General features: G+C 55.9%; 1 protein-coding gene across 1 annotated transcript; it reads left to right on the top strand.

Moving 5' to 3' along the window:
• The first annotated feature begins 6,043 nt into the window (after positions 1–6,043).
• Positions 6,044–7,671, top strand: HSPB1 (heat shock protein family B (small) member 1). The gene is made up of 3 exons (XM_057748594.1): positions 6,044–6,533; positions 7,206–7,269; positions 7,359–7,671. Exons 1-3 carry the CDS (start codon positions 6,182–6,184, stop codon positions 7,546–7,548), a joined length of 606 nt encoding a protein of 201 aa, XP_057604577.1. The 5' UTR covers positions 6,044–6,181; the 3' UTR covers positions 7,549–7,671.
• The last annotated feature ends 13,372 nt before the right edge of the window (positions 7,672–21,043 follow it).

Raw genomic sequence — 21,043 nt, 5'->3', positions numbered from 1 at the left:
AAAAAAAAAAAAAACACTAGGCCTCAGGTAAGGGTTAGGGCTACAGGGAAAGCAGATTTGGCCCTGCTCTGGAGATGCCCCCTGTTGGAGGGGGTAGAGGCATGAAACACACCCAAAGGCAGGCATGAAAGTTCAGCCTGTCTCACATGAGCCCAAAGCTGCCCCTTCCCCGTCCCCCTTCTATTACCTCACTGCCAGCCTGACCGCCTTTCTCATCTGCATCCCACAACCAGGCTGCAACCAGGCGACCAGGCAGTGCCACTTCCTTTTCTGCCCCACCCCAGCTCCTGGCCCCTCACCACAACCCCACCCAGGCCCGCCTCTTTACTAGCTGGGCTGCCTGGATCTTGCCCCCTCCAGTCCATGCCACCATATCTAAAATGCAAATCTGACCATTCATTCCCCCACTCTTTCCATACATGCTTACTGAACACCTACTATGTGCCACGCCCACTTCCTGGCTCTGAGTACACAGTCCTGAATTAAGGCCTTTCGAATGGCTCCACCTGGAACTGCCATCCTCTTGCCCACCACCCTCCAACCTCCGCTCCCCTCACTGTCCTTGACTCCAGCAGACCCTCCTCCCTGGGCACCCCTCAGCCCCCGTGCATGCCCTCTCCACCTCCGCAGGTTCCCCAGAGCTCATGGTTCCAGGCCCAGCTCAGCTGCCTCCTACTCCAAGGAGCCTTCCTGATCCCCAGCTGCAGTGGCCACTCCTGCCTCTGGGTACCTCCAGCCCTGGGTCTGTTCCTGCCTTTAGGGCATCAAGCTCTTGATCCAGTTTATTTGTTGGCATGTCTTTCTCTCCCTAAATCTGTGAGCTTCTGGAGCCCAGGCCATGCCTTCTTATCTCTGCATCCCTTAAATAGGCACCCTTGAGATGTTTGTTGAATGAGTAAAGGAGCCAACGAAGGAACTACAGGGTGTGGGGTTCCAGCAACTGTCGGGGAGGGTGGAGACCAAAGGCATAGTGGCAATAGGAAGACCCTAGAGGGCGACAGAGAGAGAGGAAAAAAACTGCTGGTTGGCTGTGCACCAGAAGGGATATAAAATTGGCCTGCTGGAAGTGGAGAGATCCCTGGGGGAGGGTCCATATCAGCCTGAAACTCAAAGCTCCTGTCCTCAGCACCTCCCTGGCTACTTGGTGCCCGTTTTGCTGAAAAGGACAGGGAGGGTACCAGGCCCCTGATCCTCCTACAAACGGAGGGTCCAGCCTGAACTCTTCTGCTCTTACCTTGGGTAAAGGGAAAAACACTGGAAGGCAGGCAGGAAAACAGGAAACTCCACTTCCATCTGGTAGCAAGGAGGGGGAGATGGGAGAAGAGGTGGGGGACCCTTAGCAAGATGTGGCATTTGGGGTGTAGTAGTCCTCTCCCCACCTCTCTCTCTGCATTTGGGGCCTCAGGGACCCCTCCATCCTTCCCCTCCCAACACACACAGCAGCCAGGAGACTGGATGAGGCTTTCCTGTGTCCTGGCAAATTCGCCCCTTTTTATTAATCCATTTCCTACAGCCCCAGACCCCAGGTAGCAAGTCACAAGTGCACGTGCCCAATTTGGGAGTCCCAGCTGACTGCCCCCCTTCCCCTGCCTCTCTGAGATGCTCCTGGAAGCCCCCTGGCCTCCCCCCACCCTACCAGCCTCTCTCAGCTGAGGGCGTATTCAGCAAACTGGCCTTATCACCAGGCACCAGCCCTTTCTTTGCCAAGACCCCCTCCACCTGAGAAAGGCTCTCAGGACACCCAGCACATGAGGGTGCTCCAGCCACAGGGCCTCCCACCTGCACAACCACCACAGGGGATGCCACATCTCCATGTCCTCCCTCACCCTCTGCATCCACTCACCATATACATATCCCTGGGGTGTCGGGGGTGGGGTGGGGTGGGGGAGAAGCTGGGGGACGGGCGAGAGTGGAGGAGAAACTGTTGATTCACCAGTGCTGGAAGGAGTCTTCGAGAACATCCAGTCCAATGGTCTCATTGTACAGATGAAGAAAATGAGTCACGGAAGCCGGCCACTGGCCAAGGTCACAGCGTCAGAGACGTGTCCATCCCCAGACTCCCAAGCTAGACAGATTCTTTCTGCTGGACCGCGGGGCGGGGGGTGTAGGAGGAGAGATCCCCAGCCCTCCCACCTGGCCCCTCCTTGGCCCCCCTTCAGTGGTGATGGAGGTGAGGTGACCCCAAGGCCAGCCAGAGGCCAAAGGCCTGGGAGATGGGTTTTTGGAAATGGATTCCAGGAGGGGCAGTATCTAGATACTTCCAGAAAGACCCAGTACCCCCCACCCCCATGCGCTCTAATTACGGCTGCCCACATTCTTAGTTCCCAGCAGGCCCGGCAACTGGCAATTCATCAGCTGTCAGGCCTCTCTAGGGAGCTCGGGCAGCTGCCTGAACACTCTCGCGCTTTCTCTAAGGCTGAGCCAGGGAGGGAGGGGCTGGCACAGTCACAGTTGGCAAAGGCCTACCAAGGGAGTGGCTAGTGTGGCCAAGTCCTTGGGCGCAGGGCCAGGCCAGGAGGCTAGGAGGCTGGTCTCAGGGCTGCAGCAGAGTACCCCAGACTTTGGGGCTAGGGATGAGGGGAGGGCCCCTCTGATTAAGAAATCCCTGCAGTGTCCCCCTGCTCCCCAACCCCTTGGCTTCTGGGAACTCCCTGGGGGTGGAGTCGTCCTCTTAATCCCAGAAAAACTACCCCTGGCAGCTCAGTACCCTGGAGGAAGCGTGCATGGTCAGGGCTGGAAGTGAACCCAGAGAGGTTGACCCAAGCCTCCCTGTCCCACAGGTAACTCTGGGCTGTACAGCTCGCCCTGGCCTGCAAGCCACAGCCGCAGCCCTCCCTGGACTGCCTGGGCAGTCTCCCCTGCCAGAGAGAGAGGCAGGAGGCCCGGGTGCCAATCCCTCCACCCTTAACCAGCTTTGTGACCTTGGGGCAGTTGTGACTCTCAGTTTTCTCATCTCCAAGGTGGGACTCACAAGATACTTGAACGTGCTATTAAGGCACACAAAGCCAGGTAATTCTCATTAATCTAAGTCTCAGTATCCAAAATTAAAGGCCCTCTTTCCTTAATAACAATGAACACTTCTGAGCACCAGGCACTTCACAGGAGTTACCACGTTATAAATTCACCACGGCCCCGCAAGATGGGTGTGTTATTAGCCACGTCTTGCAGGTGGGGATGTGCCGGCTCAGAGAGGTCACCAGGCCAGTGAACAGCAGCAGATTCAAACCCAGCCTTGTCTGACCCCTAAACCCAGCTTATCTCCTACCCCCACCCCCTCTTACCACCTCCCAGAGCCACCCAGGTCGCCTCCCTTGTGATTGGCAGCTCTGATCTAAGAGTCCCTTGAGAAGTGCCCCATTGAAGATGGATGTAGGGGATTCCCTGGTGGTCCAGTGGTTAGGATTCCACACTTTCAATGCTGAGGGCCCAATTCAATCCCTAGTCAGGGAACTAAGATCCCACAAGCCCCATGGCGTGATGGAAAAAAAAAAAAAAGATGGATGTGAAATCTCGGTTCTGCTGCCCCCACCTCCATGGGCTGAGTGCTGGGGGTGGTGCCCTGGGTTGCACAACTTCCCCTGGCCAGGGCCGTAGGGATGGATCCGCCCCACCCTGGTTTCAGGCAAAATGAAGGGAGCTATGAAGGGAGCTTCTGTCTACAAGGTGCTGGCGGCCAGGCAGGCAGCCCCCACCCAGAGTGTGGTTGGGCCACACTTGAAAGCACCTATGATTATAGGTGACAGCTCCCACTAGGGTGTGGCACCTGGGCTCTAGTCTGGGCCAAGGTGGGCAGGCAGGGGCGGATGAGGGCCCTCCCTGGCTCCCAACCTCACCCTGACTTTAAGAGCTGGGGAGGGGTGGGGCTGGGAGTGCCAGAGAGCCAAGGCCTGGGGCTTTCTGAGGCAGGACCCTTGAGTGGCGGCGAGTAGCTCCCGATGGAGACCCTCTGGGCTCCTGACACAATCCAACAAGGGGGCTGGGGCAGAGGAGAGGCATCCTGTCTGTCTCCTCTTCTCCACCCATGAGAGCTCCAGGTGCTTAGACGCCCTTCCAGAGGTGACCTCAGATTTGCGGCCCAACCCCAGCTCTTTCCTAATGGGGAGCAAGTGGGTGAAAAAGAAAAACATCTAGAAGTGCTCCCTCGAAGAGGAAACTGAGGCTCAAAGAGGGCATGAGACTTGTGGCTAGCCTAGCTCATCCAGGCAAGTGGACGGGAGTCCAGCCCCTCAGGTGTCCTGGGCAGGGCAGGGCCAAGTCCAGTCCCCGCGTGGAACTGGCAGGAATACAGCCTCAGCCCAGCGCCGGGAGAGGGGCAGCAAGCAGAGTGGGTCTCAGAGGAGAGGAAGTAGGGGACCCCAAGGTGGGGGCCCCACGAGGGTAAGAGCCCTGAGCACTAGAGAGGGAAGAGCCTTACTCTGCTCGTGTCTTACAGGAGACCGTGGGCCAGTCACCTGAAAAGGAGGGGTAACAGGACATACGTCAGGAGAAGGAAGGCTGGACTGGGGTGATGCCGATGAAGGCAGGAGAGACGGAGGACATTAGGATTATGGCAGGACCCTGGGACAGCATCCTCTCCCCGAGGTGGGAGTGGGGGCGTGGATCCCCCAGGTGGTCAGACAGGAGACAGGTGCGGGCCTCAGGCTCCAAGCAAGTCTGAAGGGCTGCCTTGGAGCCTCCTCTCCATGTGTGCTGTGGGAATATTAAACAAAAGGCGCTCTGAGATCATAATCTGCAAAGAGGAAAAGGAGGGGTCTTGGACCAGATCTCACAATAAATCAGCGGCAAAGCCCAGATGAGATTCAAGGTTGCTGCACTTCAAGTGCCCGGTCCAGGGCTCCTCAAGAAAAATAGCTCTAATGGGGAGATTTGACAATAACCTTTCCCCTGACCTCCCTCAGCAACGGGCCTCAGGATTTCTGACCTGGGCCCGCCCCACAGGGAGTCAGGGGGAGACCAGCGAAACCTACACATGCCACTGCCTCTGCAACAGGGAGACATATACGCTCTTCTTCTTCCCCCATATTTCAACTCCAGGAATCAAATAATATCAAATAATTCATTACCATGTGCCAGGCCCTGGACTAAAATGTTTACTTGCATTAAGTGGCTGAATCCTCACACCAACTCAGTGATGGAAGCATCATCATCATCTTCATCCCCATTTTCCTGATGGGGAAACTGAGGCACAAAGACTCTCTTGCACAAGTTCATCCAGTGAGCAGCAGGACCTGTGGAGCCCTATACAAGAATCACAATTTGGAGTTAATTCATGGCCTAGCAACTCAGATCTGGAGTTAGCTCGACACCCCTCGCCCCAAACCTTTGTTTCCTAACTTAGCCTATGTTTCCTGACTTAGGATAGCTGATAATACAACCCCATATTAGGGAAGGTATTCAACATATAGGGTCCTGGCCTATCACCTAACCATACCCTTTGCCTTATGGCGCACTGACCAATTGATTAATGCCATTTTCCTAGCAGGAATTTTCTTTGTCTTAGGGTTAGAAAAGTTGGCTGCGAGCCCACTAAGGGGTCAGCTCTCCCTGGTCTCCCAGGAAGTCGTCCTGCTGTCTTTACACTGTCCCTTCTCTCTAATAAACTCTATCTTCCTCACATTCTGCCTTGTGTCTGGAAATTCTTTTGCAACCTGTGCTCAGACCTTGACAGGACCTGGATGTGAACTCCGGTGGTCTAGCTCCTGAGTCCACACTCGTAACCACGCTCCTTCTTAAGACATTAATTCACAGACACCCTACAGCACAAATTCCGGCTCTGCCAATTCCTAGCTGTGTGGCCTGAGACAAGCAGCCCGACTTCTCTCTGGGCTCTGTCCTCCTGGACTGTCCACAGATCACCGCCCAGCGCATTAGCTCCCAGGCCTGTGAGAGTCCGGCAGTGGGCACTGCATCAGCGACAGGACTGCAGTCATTTGTTTTCTCCAACAAGAGAAAGTTCCAGATGTGGGCAGGGCCGTCCTCGCCCCGCCCCGCGCCCCGGTATGCAGTGGGGGGAATGCAGGGGGAGGGGCGGCCCCCGGCCTGTCATTGCCATTAATAGAGACCTGAAACACAGCTTGCTAAAAATACCCGGCTGGAGGCCCATAAAAGCGCTGCTGGGTCCGGCGCCCGACACTTCTCCCACTTCTCCCAGCCTCAGCCAGACGCGCCCAGACCAGCCAGCATGGCCGAGCGCCGAGTGCCCTTCTCGCTCCTGCGAGGCCCCAGCTGGGACCCTTTCCGCGACTGGTACCCGGCCCACAGCCGCCTCTTCGACCAGGCCTTCGGGATGCCCCGGCTGCCCGAGGAGTGGTCGCAGTGGCTGAGCCACAGCGGATGGCCCGGCTACGTGCGCCCGCTGCCCGCCGCCGCGATCGAGGGCCCCGCCTACAGCCGCGCGCTCAGCCGGCAGCTCAGCAGCGGCGTCTCGGAGATCCAGCAGACACCCGACCGCTGGCGCGTGTCCCTGGACGTCAACCACTTCGCCCCCGAGGAGCTGACGGTCAAGACCAAGGACGGCGTGGTGGAGATCACTGGTGAGCCCCCCGGGGACTGGGGACGCCAACCCCGGCCTCTCGCGTCCTGGGGAGGAGCCCTGGCCCGCGACCTGGGTTGAAACGTGGGCGGGGGGGGGGGGCTGGAAAGTGAAAACTTAGAGGAGGACGGGGGGTGGGGGGCTGGGGGCAGAGCCCGGCCTCCTCGCCCTGCCCCAGGCCTTTATTCACTTCTCTGGAGTTGCGGGGTGCTGGGATCTTATAGCCCCAAAAAGTCTCCACTAAGGGAAGAAACGCCCCCTTCCAGCAGTGACCCCCCCTCAGCCCCAGCCCCAGCCCCATCCCCCAAGGGACCAGGTCTCCCCGCACCCACCGGCCTACCCACCCCCGCCTCCAGTTGGTATGAAAAGGGCGTCGCCCCATCCCCCCCCCCCCGCCGCGTCGCCGTCCCTGCCTCTTGCCGGGTCCGCGGAGGGGGCGTGTGCGCGTGCCCGGTGCTGCGGCCCCACTCCCCACCCCCAAAGCCCCTGAACCGAACTTTCCAGAAGCTTCTGAGGTCCGGGGACCGTCTGGGACACCCAGATCCCTTAGTCAATCTTGCCTGCCATGAGTCCTGGCCACCAGGTGGGGCGCGTTTGGATGTGAGCCAGCTGGAGAGGCCGCCCCTCCCCGCCTCCTCTGACCGCCTTCCCCCTCCACTCCCCTCCCTCTCAGGCAAGCACGAAGAGCGGCAGGACGAGCACGGCTACATTTCCCGATGCTTCACTCGAAAATACACGTGAGTCCTGGCTCCAGGTCTGGGGGGCGGGAGGGGGGTGCAGGGACGCACTGGTTCTTAACGCTTGTCCTCCCTTTCTGCGTGTCCAGGCTGCCCCCGGGTGTGGACCCCACCCTGGTCTCCTCCTCCCTGTCCCCTGAGGGCACGCTCACCGTGGAGGCCCCGTTGCCCAAGCCAGCCACCCAGTCGGCAGAGATCACCATCCCTGTCACCTTCGAGGCTCGTGCCCAGCTTGGGGGCCCAGAAGCTGGGAAGCCGGAACAGCCTGGAAACAAGTAAAGGCCTAAGCCCAGCTGTCCACCCCACGGTAGCCATCACTGACCAGCCCCACCCGCCAAACTTCTATGCTCTTTTGATACATTTGCCTTCTATTTTTCTCAAATAAAGTTTGAAGCAACTGCCGGCTGCTGCCTCAGACGCTGGTGTGTTTGTGGAGGTGTAGGGGTTGGTACTGGTTCACATGCTCATCAGGTTTGCAGAGGGCCCGCAGTATGCCATGCACCTCGCCGGGCCCTGTGGGTACAGTGGTGTCCATCACAGGGCACAGCCCTGCCCTCCAGTCCCTTGTTTATGAAGAGAAGCAGTGATTGTTTTCAGCAACTAAAACCCCCAGGGCTAGGGGTGGGGCAGGGGAAACCTGGAGAGGCGCTCAGGAACACCTGGGGGGGGGGCAGGTGAGGGGTATCAGGGCAAGGTCTTGGGAGGGGAGTTTCCTGACCTCATCAAAACTTCATTATCCTCGTGGAGAGGGGCAGGGCCAGGTAGACGCTGTGGGAGGTGTGGCCACCCCAGGTGGCTTTCTGAGACTGGCCTTCCCCCCAACCCGGGCAGGCAGCACGGGGCCTGGGCCCTCAGGCTCAAGGGTACCCTGCGGAGCGTGAGAGGTGTGGCCTAGGTTTTGGTGGAAGAGAGGCAGAGAGGTGCCAGGGGAAGCAGTGGCTGCAGGAGGGCCTGCCTTGACCAGCCCCCCCCCCCCCCCCCCGGCAGGAACAGCCACACCTACTTCAGCCCTCTTCTTTGTCTGCCTTATCCTATCCACCACCCTCTCCTCCACCCAAGGAAGTTTTGGGGAGACCTAGGGCAGGGAGAGAGCAGATGCAGGCTTGGGAGCCCAGTCTGAAGTGCTCAAGATCTTGAGACCCCACACTGTCTCTATCAACAAGGTCCCATACGGGGATATGTGTATAAAAACAGATGATTGAATTTGGTGTACCCCCCCAAAAATAAAAAAATAAAAATAAAAACAAGGTCCCAGAGCCGGGTGCTGTGGCCAGGGTCCCTGAGAGGAGCACCACCCGCAGGAAAGGGCCTGGGGCATCCACACACACCCGCATCCCACCCCCCACCCCCATGCTGCCCAGCTGCTCAGTTTCTACTCCCTGGTGTGGGCTCCCTGTTGGGGCACTACAGTGTGGAGCAGGCGTAAAGCCAAAGCAGGGCCCCGCCAAACCTGGAGGGAGGCCAACAGAGAAATAAACACCTAGAACAAAGATGGTGCTGGCCCAGCTGGCAGCATGGGTCTGGGCCTGCCGGCTAGGGCGCTGCCCAGGCCACTCACCCTCCCACTGCTCGCTTCCTGAGCTCCCATCTCCTAAATCTTCCGCCCTCCTCCCTGACCGCACACCCCCACGTCTCAGGTGTCTCCTGGACGCCTCCACATTCCCGTGGCCACAACCCAAGAGTCAGCCGTCTGGTTCTCACCCTCACTCTACCGGCCAGCGCCCTTGTGGCTGGCAACAGGTTGGCCCTGACCTCCATGGGTGTGGCTGGGTGCTCCTATCTGGTCAGAGAGAGTGATAGCAAGGCTGCCAGGCAGCCAGCTCCTCCACCAGTGCCCTAGAAGTGCGGGAGAGCTAGTGCCAAGCCTTTGACAAGGTAATCCTCACATCAGCCCTGAGAAGAGGTGCAGTTACACCTGCTTGACAGCTGTGCAGCGAGCCTCAAAGAAGTGAAGAGACTTGCCCAGGTTCGCACAGCTAGACCTGGAGGGGACGGAGGGCCATCTGTGTGGCCACAAGTTGGGGAGACTGATTAGCTCAAACACAAGGCTGGCGTGGGGGAGGGGACCTCCACAGCTTGAAGTGCTGCTGAATGAGGCTCTGTGGGGCCTTAAGAGAAGGGCAGGGATGCAGCTGAGCCTGGGGGCCAGGGCTACTCAAGGGTGCGAGGCTGCAAAATGGCCCGGACAGAGCTGCCAGGTCTCAGGCCCAGAGTCCAGGGCCATGGGGTCAGCGCCTGGGTGCTGTGGGTGTTATAGGAATGGACTATAGGTCTGGGGGCTCAAGCCATGATCTGGGACACAGCTGGGGCACGAGGGAGGTAGGAGGTGAAGAATTCAGTCCCTGCAAAGGAAACAGGCCACAGTCTCCGCGGGAAACCAAAGCAGGAGGTGAGGAAGTTGAGGTAGATGCCCTGTAGGTGGCCTGGGCCACACTGTGGAGGGCCAGGCGGAGGCAGGATGGGAGTCTGAGGCTGGGCTCGCCCTATGCCCAGAGCTCAGCTCAGAAGATGTGGGATCTGGGTGACACCTCTGGGCAGAGTGGTAGATGGGGCAGCCTGGCTCAAGTCACAGGGTCTCCACTGGGAGAGGCTGGCTCTAGGTATTGAGAGACCTGGTGAGTCCCTGCCCTACTGCTGTTCCCTGCCTCTCCAGGCCTTTCCCTGATTTTCAGTGGGTCCCTCTCTAAAGGCCTCTGATGACCTTCAGGTCTGCAGACTCAGACACTGGCCTTGGTTCAACGAATACTAGTATCTGGGCCCCTCTGTTCAGCCGAAGGGTGTCTGAAGGGCAACGCGTCTACTCCAGGCAGATGACAAAGGCTCCCCCAAGGATCTCAAATCCCTGTGGCTGCACTCACCTCTCACCAGTTCCAGCTCCCCTAGGGATCCGTGGAGTGTACAAGCCACTCTCGGTTCCAGGCTGATCCCTAGGTCTCTCCTTTCTCTCTCCCTCCCAGTTGTGAAATCTGCCCTCCCCGTTGGCACCTTCTCTGGGCCCAGCACCCAGCCTGTCAGTCCGTCAAGTCTCTGCTGGAGCTCAAGGGGGTGAGAGGAGGACACACAGCCCAGTGACGAGCAGTATTATGCCGTTAGAGAGGGGCCAGGACAGCCTGCGGGGTCTCAGTGGAGTGGGAAAGAGGAATTTCCAGAAGTGACCCTTGTGTGACAGGCAAGGGGGAACTGTGTGGGCGAGGAAGGAAGGCGGGCGAGGTCCGGCTGGAGGAGGGGCTGCAAGCGGGAGGGCGAGGGAGGGAGGTGAGTGGGGCCCATCTTGGAGGGCATCGAAGGCCAAGCCAAGTGCAGGCTAATCAAAGGATTTAAGCATCCCTGCTTTATCTATTTTTTATAATCTAACATTCTTCTTTATTTTTGGCTGTGTCAGGTCTTAGCTGCAGCACATGGGATCTTTGTTGCAGGTTCTCTAGTTGCAGCATGCAGGCTTCTGTCTAGTTGTGGCGTGCGGGTTTTCTCTCTTTAGTTGTGGGTTCCAGAGCACGTGGGGTCTGAGTCTGCGGCATGCAGACTCTCTAGTTGAGGCGTGCGAGCTCAGTAGCTGCAGCACTTGGGCTTAGTTCCCTGTGACATGTGGGATCTTAGTTCCCCAACCAGGGATCGAAGGCACATCCCCTGAATTGGAAGGCAGGTTCTTTACCACTGGACCACCAGGGAAGTCCCTAAGCATCCCTGCTTTAGAAACAGGGTTCCAGATCTTAGAGGAGAATGGTTGGGAGGGGCCAGCCAAGAGCCAGGGGCAATGTGCTGCTGGGATGTAGTGGGCTTGGGTCCTGCCAGGGGGAGGGGGAGAGGGGGCCACGTGCCAGGATGTGGCAGCAGTAGGATCTGCGGTGTGGGGTGACGGACCAGATGTGGGTGTCCTGGGGGGCAGGGGAAGAAGGGGAGCGCTAAAGGTCTGAACTCCCTGCCTGAGGCTTGCTGACCTCACAGTCTCTGTAAGGTCAAGCAGCCCCGAGACCTTGGCTGCCGGGTGAGTGAATTGTTTCCAGCTGCCCTCATCTTCCCTCTGCTACTGTCTCAAACCTGGGTTTGCCAGGGACAGACTGCTCCGTGGAGAGGGTGGGGAATAAAAGCTGCCCGGAGAATGGCTGCAGAGGACACCAGGGCTGGGTCCAAAGGGCATGGCCAGAACACCTTTGTGATGGGGGAGGGGTAACAAATGAAGAAAGGAAAGGAGGGTGGGGTTGCACTGGAGCCCCCGCCTAGGGTCGGCCAGGAGGTTGACAGAGCCCAGGGCAGGGCAGAGATCAGACTGGAGGGGGTCCTATCTGCTGGCCTTACCCTGGACCCCCTGCACCTCTACTGCACCCAACCCCCACATGCACACAGTGGCACCCAGAGGTTTGGGACAGCCCTGCAGCCAGGGCTTGGCTCTGAGTTCAGACTTGCACAGCAGCGACTGGGCTGCCAGCTCAGGACCAAAGCAGCGACAGAGGATGCAGCATGGGTGAGGGCAGCTGGGCGAGCCTGGGCTGGTCTTAGCCAGAGTCTGGCCCTGGGCCCTGTCGCTCAGACCCTGATGAAATGGGGGCTAAGCCTTGCCCTCATGCTGCTCTCCTAGGGAAGTGGCCCCTGGGAATGCGCACCCCACCCCACCCCAAAGTGTGCACTGTGTGTCCATCTCCCACGGCCCCTGTGTTCCAGCCCTGCAGAGCACAGGAGACTGTGGGCGGGAATCACTCCATCCCTGGCAAAGATCCTCTCAGGCAAGCACTCTGGGTCCTCCCCTCCCTCCTCCTCCATCTGCCCAGGTGACTTTGACGTCACTGTACGCATCTAACTCTGCCTCCTAAGGACGAACCATATTCTCATGGGCCTCTTATGAGACAGCTCTGCCAACAGCTCATTGTGCTGGGAGAGCTGGAAGCATGAAAAATACCAGGCATCCCAGGCTTGGCGAAGAAGGGACAGTTCCAGATCAATAACAGAATCTCTGGATGGCCTCGGGTAGGAGTGTGGAGGTGGAAGAGCCTCACTGGCCAGTAGGCCACCTCCATCTCTTCTGAGGGGCAGACTGAGGGCAACGGAAAGTCAAGTGCTCAGACAGGGCTCCCAACTCCCAGCCCAGAGAGAAAAGGTCATGTCTAGGGACCCTGGGAAAAACTGACGGCCCTAGGAGAGGTCCCTGCAGTTTAATAGCCCCTCCCACCCTTCCTTCCAGCCTTGCATGCCTACCAGCCTGGGACACCTCCCCCCGCCCAGTCTAAGTGGCAATGTTGGGTCAAGATGCAGCACTGGTGGTCCACGGGCTGCCTCAGTAGAGGGAAATCTACATCCCCCCTCCCCCGCCCCACCTCACCTCAGGGCTGAACAGGGAAGAGCCTGCCAGGAAGGTTTAGGTAAAGAATGGGTAGAGATAGCAGGAGCAGCTCTGTGTGGGAAAAAGCCCTGGGCTGAGGCCAGCTCTGGGTTTGGGCCAGCTCTGTCCCTGTTGGAGGCATGGCCTGGGGTCCAGCTCTGCTCTGGGCTCAGTTTCCATTCTGAGGGTTCTGGGTGGCCCCTGAGGCCTATCCTGCCTTGATTGTTGGTGTTGTCAGCTCTGTGCAGACGGGGAATCAAGGGGGAATGACCGTGATTGGCAGCTACCCAGGGTCCTCTAACAATGGTAGGAAGGCCAAAGTCCCAGGATGCCCAAGGGTATAAGGACGGCGTTCTACAGGACCAATGAGGACCTGGCATGAGGAAGGCCTTCAGTCTTGGCCTTGACCCCAGGACAGGTGTGGACAACCCTTTTCTTCCCACGTCATTCCTCCCTCATCAAGAAGGGTTCATGAAAGTCCTTTTGAAAGTCCCTTAGGGATGGCTGTTTTCAGGCTGGGGAGAGAACGGGACAGGGGTGGGACAGGGGATTGAGAACTTAGATGAATGGATGACCAGAGCAGCCCTGAGCCCTCTCCTCCCCAACCCTCCTCCCCTCCCCGAGCCTCTTCTGAGCTTCCATCTTCCTTGCTGGGTCTCCGTGTCCCTCTCTGATCTGGCATCTCCCTTACTTCACCCCACCCCCTCACAGCACCCCTCCCAACACCAAGCCCCTTCTCCCACATGGAAAGCCCTCCTTTCTGGGAGTTCTATCTTCTCTGAAGACCCACATCCATCACTGCACCTTCTCACTTCACCAAGCCCCCTCCCTTTTTGGAGCGCCCTCCCCCAGCTCTCTCTGGGCCCTGGTGGCTGAGCTATTCTTGCACAATCCCCTCGGTAGCCCTGTTGAAGATCTCAAAAAAAAAACCATTCTCTAGGTGTGACCAGCCTGAAAGCCTTGAGCCCTGGGAGTGGTCCCACGGGCCAATCCCTCAACAGGTGTCCTGGAGCCCCAAGGCTCTGGGTGGGAGGAAAGTGGTTCTGGAGGAGTAACCTATCTCTACCAAGCCGCAGCAGGCCCTGCCAGCTCGGGCCTCACTCTCTCACTGACTCCAGAAAGGATGTCTTAGCCCTATCTGTGAGGAGAAAGGAGCTGGGCCAAGGCAGGCTCTGGGACGCCCCCTGCAGGACACCCTGGGGTTCAGCCTCCCCATCCTCCCTCCCCCCAGGCCCAGATAGGATAGTAAGTGACTGCCCCCTGGTGCTCTCCCGGAGACACCCAGATACCTGACACTACCCACTCCAGAAACTTTGGGAATCTCTGCCCAGGTTCTGGGTCTTGCCAGGCCCAGAGCAGAAATGGAGGCAGAAACCGAAGTCTTGGAAAACACTGACACCCCCTAGCCCTGCACCTACCATACCTTTGGTCATGTTCTCTGCTCTGGGCCTATGTGGCTGAAAGCCCTCAAGCCTCCTGAAAGTTCCCTCCTGGAGGACTCAGCTCACTTTCTCAGTCTGCCTTTGCTGGGTCTCGTAGCCAAGGCCTGGCGCCCCAGAGCCAAGGGAGGCCTACCCCACCCTCTGTGCCTTTGCTGCCTAGGTGTTCTGTTACTAATTACACTAGCGTGTACTGGGCACCTGCTAGCTACCAATCACGCCTTAGCTTATTAAATCTTCATGGCAACCCCGTGCCACTGAGAGGCAGCAGAGGATTACAGCTGCGCTAGTGGCCACGAGTCAAACTACCTGGGGTTCAAATCCCCACTGGGGCACTTACTAGCTGTGGGACCACGGGCAAGTTAGTAAGTCCATTCCTCCCTCTGCAAAATGAATCAATACATGTGACGCCTTTATTTATTTATTTTTTGAGTAAGAAGGAAACATAGGCATTAATCATGGGACGATAACTGTAATCTTAAGACATTAATATGCAGATCACCCTTATTACAGAGTGAAATCACTGATGATCTTTGTAAGTCAAAGGTTGAGGGAGGAATTCCCTAGTGGTCCAGTGGTTTAGGACTCCACACTTCCACTGCAGGGGGCACAGCTTCGATCCCTGGTCGGGGAACTAAGATCCTGCATGCCCTGCTGAGCAGCCACAATTAAAAAAAAAAAAAAAAAAGTTGAGGGAAATATGAGGAAATGGTAACTGTCCTTTCAGTTTTGTTACAAAATGGAAGGAAATGGGACTTGAACTTTAGAACAGACTGTTAGGGAACTGCGCTTCCACTGCAGGGGGCATGGGTTCAATTCCTGGTTGGGGAACTAAGAGCCCTTTAGCCACGCAGCATCCCCCCCTCCCCTCACCACCCCCCCCCAAAAAAAAAAGACCGTTGAAAATTTGAAGGAAGGAAGCAAGAAAGGAAAGAAAATGGAGTTAGGGTAGATGTGACCAGTATTAAGGAGAAGAAAAGTGTTAAAAAGCGAACTTCAGGGACTTCCCTGGTGGCACAGTGGTTAAGAATCTGCCTGCCAATGCAGGGGATACAGGTTCCATCCCTGGTCCAGAAGATCCCACAAGCCACGGAGTAACTGAGCCCATGCGCCACAGCTGCTGAGCCTGCGCTCTAGAGCCAGTGAGCCACAACTTCTGAAGCCCCCGTGCCTAGAGCGCATGCTCCACAAGAGAAGCCACTGCACTGAGAAGCCAGCACAACACAAGGAAGGGTAGCCCCCGCCCCCCTCGCTCACCACAACTAGAGAAAGCCCACGCACAGCAACAAAGACCCAACACAGTCAAAAAATTATAATAAAATAAAGTAAAATGGTTTAAAAAAATTCAGCTGAGTAAATCTGAAGCTCTAGTTGGTTTTCGTCAATTATTCATGAATTGGGCAGCCTCCCGTCTAGGAAGGAGCTCCCACAAGTGAAGCCCTGGAGCAGTGTCTGGGGCACCCAGGAAGTACCCAGTCATTGCTAGGCATTTTTATGAGATAGTCTATAAGAGTCCCATTTTACAGGTATGGAAACTGACCTCCGAAGGACTAAGGAACTTGAGAAGTTAAGCCTTACAACTAGGACAGGATGGAATGAGAACTTAACTCCTAAGCTCTTACGTTTCTACCACTGAGAGACAGAGACGCTGCTGAGTGGCAGAAATCTCACCTTTCTAAACAGTCAGTAACCACACCAAAGTTGACCTTCAATTCCTAAATCCAGGTTTGTGCCTTGAGCAACCCATCTCCCCATCCTGGCCTCAGATCATACAGCTCTATGTTGGGAAATGAGAAGGGCAGAGATCGGGGTTTCTGCGCTTCCTATCATTTCTGACATCTGATTCTGGGGGAGAGCCCTGGCCGGCCACCACTCAACTCACAGAGGCCTCTATCCAGGGAGTGGGGGGTAAGGAGGGCGTTCAGCGGGAAGGGAAGATGGGGTGACACGAGGGCAAGGCAGCGCGCGAGGTTGCAGGGGGGCTGGGGCCTGGCCGTGGAGGGCCTTGAGTGTCGGCGGCAGAGTCTGGCCTCAGTGTCCTCTGGACCGTGGCGCCCATGTGTGAGGTGATGGAGCCTGACAGACCCCAGTCGCCACCCCCCTCTGAGCCCCTCCAACTGCTGTGTGGCCGGGCGAGCTGCAGAGAGCCCCGGCTTCTTCTGCAACATGGGAATAACGTAGTCCTCCAGGGGCTGGTTCCAGAAAAAGCTATACAGAGGTAAGAAAGCCTGGCGAACCCGCACTGGGCTTGAGAGGTTGCGCCTGCTGTTCCGACGGGGACCCTGAGGGGCAAGCACGCGGTCAAGAGCCCCGCAGGAGCCTGAGCTCCGCCCTCCCAAACCAGCTCCTTCCACCGACCGCGGCAACAGACAAGGCCCACAGATGTCGCTAACGCCCTATAAGGCGTAGCAGTACCCTACAGAGCCCAGGCCAGGTTACTCCGGGTGACAAAGGCCCAAGCAGACAGCAGAGAACGAGGAGAGAGGGGAAGGTGGAGAACAGGGGAAGGGCGGGGCGGGGGGCAAGGTTATGAAGGCCCGCGGTGGGAGGGGGGCCGCAGGGGAGCGAACGGGGCCGCGCAGCCGCCGGGCTGATCCCGGCTCGGAGCCCTAGCAACAGGCCGACCATTGGAGGAGCGGGGTAGGCTGGCTGTGATTGGCTCTCGCCGCTGCCCGCGATTGGAAGGCGGCCGCGTCCCCGCCCTGCTCACATCCGGGTGTCTGGCCTGGGCTGGCACCTTCGCGATTCCGGGTGGTTGGATCCCCTTGGCCTGCAGGGCAGCGCCGGAGATGTGGCTGGCAGACGCTGAGAGCCACCAGGGTGGACGCGCGCGCGCGGGCGCGCGCAAACCGAGGCGCCGGGCACACGCAGACAGCGAGATGGTGTTCCTGGGGCCCACGTGTTTGCGGATAGGTGACCGGAGAGAAGCCCGAGGATGGAGCTCCCGGAGGAGTTGGAGCTGGGGGCGGGCCGAGCTTGACGGCCCTGCTGCGGTCCCGGGGTCTGGCCCCAACCCGGGTAACGCGAAGGCTTGCAGGAAGCCGAACCCGGTCGACACCCCGGGGCCCGGGGCGGGCGGGCCAGCCGCAGAGCCGGGCGGCGCCCAGCGGAGGGCAGCAGAGGACGGCGCCTCTGAGGACGCCCCCTAGTTGGGGCCCCGCCCGATCCCGGGTGGATGCTGAACCCTCCCAGCTCCAGGGCCCTGCAGACCATTTGGTAACCCAAGTAATGGGGCAGGGGCGGCCAGACCAGTCACTGGTGCATTCTTGGGTGCTGAAGCCCTGAGGGATGGACCAAGGCTGTTTTATTATCTAGGTTCGTTTTGGTCCTGTCTCTACTGGGCTAAATAAATTTTAAATCCTTGACATTTAGGATATTAGGGGAGTATCGCTCCTTTCACTTTTACCCAGCAGTGTAAGGAAGGGTCTGATCTTGGGGATCTGGACAGCATTAGTCCATCGTGGTGGGGCTAACCAGGTAACACCAAGACGGTGTTAAAACAAGTCTAGATTCATTCTCCCAAGGTAGACCCAATATGAAGGCAGCCTCTCAGACGTGATTGGGGGTTCCTGAAAACTCTGGGAACGTGGTGGGCTGCAGTATTTCACCACCTCCGCCAGGCATAGGGGCAGATCAGCTGCAGACCACCAGGACTCACCAGGCCAGGTGATTAAATGTGTGAGATGGCTTGCTGAGTCAAAGCACATACTGAGTGGACACCTAGTAGGAGAGGATTGTGAGGAGGCAAAACACCCTAACCTAAAAGACTCTAGTCAGAAAACAAGACGGTTCCCTTGGGTACAACTGGTACAGGCAGACAGCTTTGTCCTCCTGGGCTCAGGTCATAGGCCCTGGTGCTGACTGCAGCTTAAGACCACCTGATTCTGGGGGAAGAGCCCTGGGCCGGCCACCATTCAATTCAAATTGAGTTCCACTGAACCAATGAAAAGGCTGGATGGAGGAACAAAGGAAAATGTTTATGCAAGACCAAAAAAGTGCCCCCAAAGGGATGAGAATAAATCAAATGACACAGGAGGAAACAAATGAGACAAACCCAGGACGTGGGACTTTCTATAAGACCACCAAGTAGCCTGGTCTCTGGAAAAACCAATGTTTAAAAAAAAAAAGGTGGAAGGAGTAGAGGCTAAAGAAACCTAATAATGAAATCCAATTAATCGATTTCATTAGGTCAGAGGAGAGGGGGTTAGAAAGTGCTAGCAAAGGCATTCTGGGTGCAATTTGGGGAGGTCCGAATATGGGCTATTAGGGAATTATTGTGATTTCCTTAGGTGTGATGACAATGTGGTTGTCGTAAGAGAATGTCTGTTTTTAGGAGAAATATGAACACAGTGAGATGTCATTACTTTCAGGGTTCCACAAGACAAAGAGAAATATAAAATGTCACAAAGCAATGTGGATATTTCGTTATCCCTGTTTCATTCTTTTCAACTTTTGTGTTTGAAATTTTTCAGAATAAAAGGTTGGGGGTAAAATGCTCCGATACCACCTAGCTATCCTTTAAACAGGGTTAAATCTAACGCAGGAGGCAATTACTGGGACACCAGGTTCAAATATTCTCCAGCGGTCCAGTGGTTAGGACTCCACACTTTCACTGCCAAAGTCCCGGGTTCAATCCTTGGTTGGGGAACTAAGATCCCCAAAGCTGCACAGCACAGCCGAAGGAAAAACAAAAAAACAAGGCAAAACCTTATATGACCCACAGGTCACTTAATGCTCAAAAGCAGCAAAAATCCTTCCGTCTCAAACTGAGCCAGATTAGCAAGCAGAGGAGAGTGAAATGGATGGCTGGGAAACAGCCTGGGAGACTTACTGTTACCGGATGTCACCAAACTACTGTCCAGATAGTAAATATTTTGAGTTTCACAGGCAACATACTGTCTCTTTGCACTTTTTTTTTTCCCCTTTACAACCCTTTAAAAATATAAAGCCAGGTATGGATTAAGTATTAAGATTAAATACCAAAAATCCTATGAGATAATACTGAGGACTCAGTCAGTGTGACCCAGCCACTCTTGACCCAACTCTTCACCGACCACACGTATCTGGTTAATTAGAGGTAGGGCTTGTGGCCATTCAGATCCAACCACATTTACCCATCCCCAAATCGGAAAGTTCAGTCGAGCAGGCTAATTAATTAGTAAGCTGGTACATGACATTTTAATGTTGATTAGGCTGGAGACCACTTGATGTCAGCTCCCAGAAATACGGACGTATTACCTGGCTTGATTCTCCAAGTTTGCTTCAGGAACTGTGCACAGGAGGAGGTAGCTGCCATTCTTAGCTACTCAAATCAGTGAGTCAACGTGCAGGTTCCGCTGACCAGCACAGGGGCCAATGCATGTGGTCATCACATATAGAGTGGAGGGAAACTGCACTTACTCCACCAGGCAACTTATTTGCTATGCTAAATAGTTCCCTGCCACTAAGTCCTATTTGATGTCCCCTCCACTCCACCTGCAATATTCTGGGAATGGAGAACCCTGCTCTGTGGATGCCCAAACCCAAGTGGATCATTCACTCCTTTACAATCCTCCTCCTGCTCATCACCTTTATTTAATCCCTTCCACTATCAGTTATTTTAAGTTCTAGAGTGCACTGAAGAAGAGGACCTCTATCATTGGTGCCTAACCCAGGGTATCATTCAGTTCCTGAATTAGGAGAGCTTTCTTAACTTCAACTCTTTTTCCAACTATTTATCACTGTGATACAAGATCCCCACGCCCCCTCCCCAAATACTTTGCATATTTAATATATCACAAGAGATTGTAGAAGCAGCTATGAGAGTCCAGGTGACTTCTAAGAGATCTGAGAAATTGTAAAATACGCCACTCCCCTATTTTTTGTTTTGGGAAACAGTTACTTTTCATGAAACTGTTATGTATCTTAATATGTCATAGGTTTCCATTACTTTTAAACAAATGAGTATTTTCAGTTTCTATTTTTTGATACATACCTAAGAGTTATGTGCAGGGGTCCTGAGATGAAAAAGTTAAGAAACACTCATTAAGGAGCTGTTAAAACTGGGTAGAAATGCAGAAACAGACCAGGCAAATTCCACTCTTATTCCTCTGTCAACTTCCAAGCACTCAGAGTGAGACATTACACCAAAGGAACAAAGGTGTACACCTTCCAGGAGCTGCCTTTCTTTCTGAAGAGTCTTGGTGAGCCTGTGCTGACCCTGCCCACACCTCTACTCTCCTGCTGGCAAGAGGTGTGTGAATCGCCTCTACCCTAGTGACTCCCACACTACGAGCTCTTGCTGTCAGCGCACTGGCTGTTGGCTGCTGCTCAGTTTAATCTCCTCGTTGAGCGGAAGCAGCCCAGGATTAGGAGGTGAAGCTCAGGAGGGTTGAAGAAGGGGGCTCCAACATGGGTCCTCAGTGAGCTGTGGGACCTTAGGCACATCGGTCACCTCTGAGTCCACACCTGTCTTGGCAGTGGCATTCTCAGGGCGCTTCTGAGGGACAATGAGCCATAAATAGGTGAATTCATTCAGTAACATGGCAAAAGCCTAGTCACACATAGCGTTATTCCTAAAATGTGAATTAAAATTTCTCACAAAGTTGAAAAGCCGTCCTCTCCTGCAAGAACCAATGCAGCCCCCTCCCTGCCTTGCTGGAGCACACCCAAGCTGGTGAAGGAGGAAGAGCCTTTGCCCTGGCGTCCCTTCCTTGTAGATAAACCCCTTCTCACAGCTGGTCAGGGCAGAACACCCCACACATTCAGGGACGTGATTCGAGCTGTGGGCACATCCTGACAGCTGCCACCAGCAACAGCAGGCTGCTGACCACCTCAGAAAGACTAAAAACCCAAGACGATGTGTTTATGAACATTTTAAAGGGCAAAAACCCACCTCATCTAAAACAATGAGATCTCCAACGGGCACCTGAGAAATACCAAACCAGGCACGTGACCCAGTCTTCGTTTAGACCTATATCCCCCACCCCCAGGGCTCAGAAGTTTAGTTATGTGCCTGAGAAGCAAAAGGAGCCATGATTCA

The sequence above is a fragment of the Hippopotamus amphibius genome, chromosome 9, assembly GCF_030028045.1.
Source record: "Hippopotamus amphibius kiboko isolate mHipAmp2 chromosome 9, mHipAmp2.hap2, whole genome shotgun sequence".
NCBI lineage: Eukaryota > Metazoa > Chordata > Mammalia > Artiodactyla > Hippopotamidae > Hippopotamus > Hippopotamus amphibius.
Note: the sequence above shows the minus strand (reverse complement) of the source record. Positions and strands in the feature narration are given on the sequence as shown.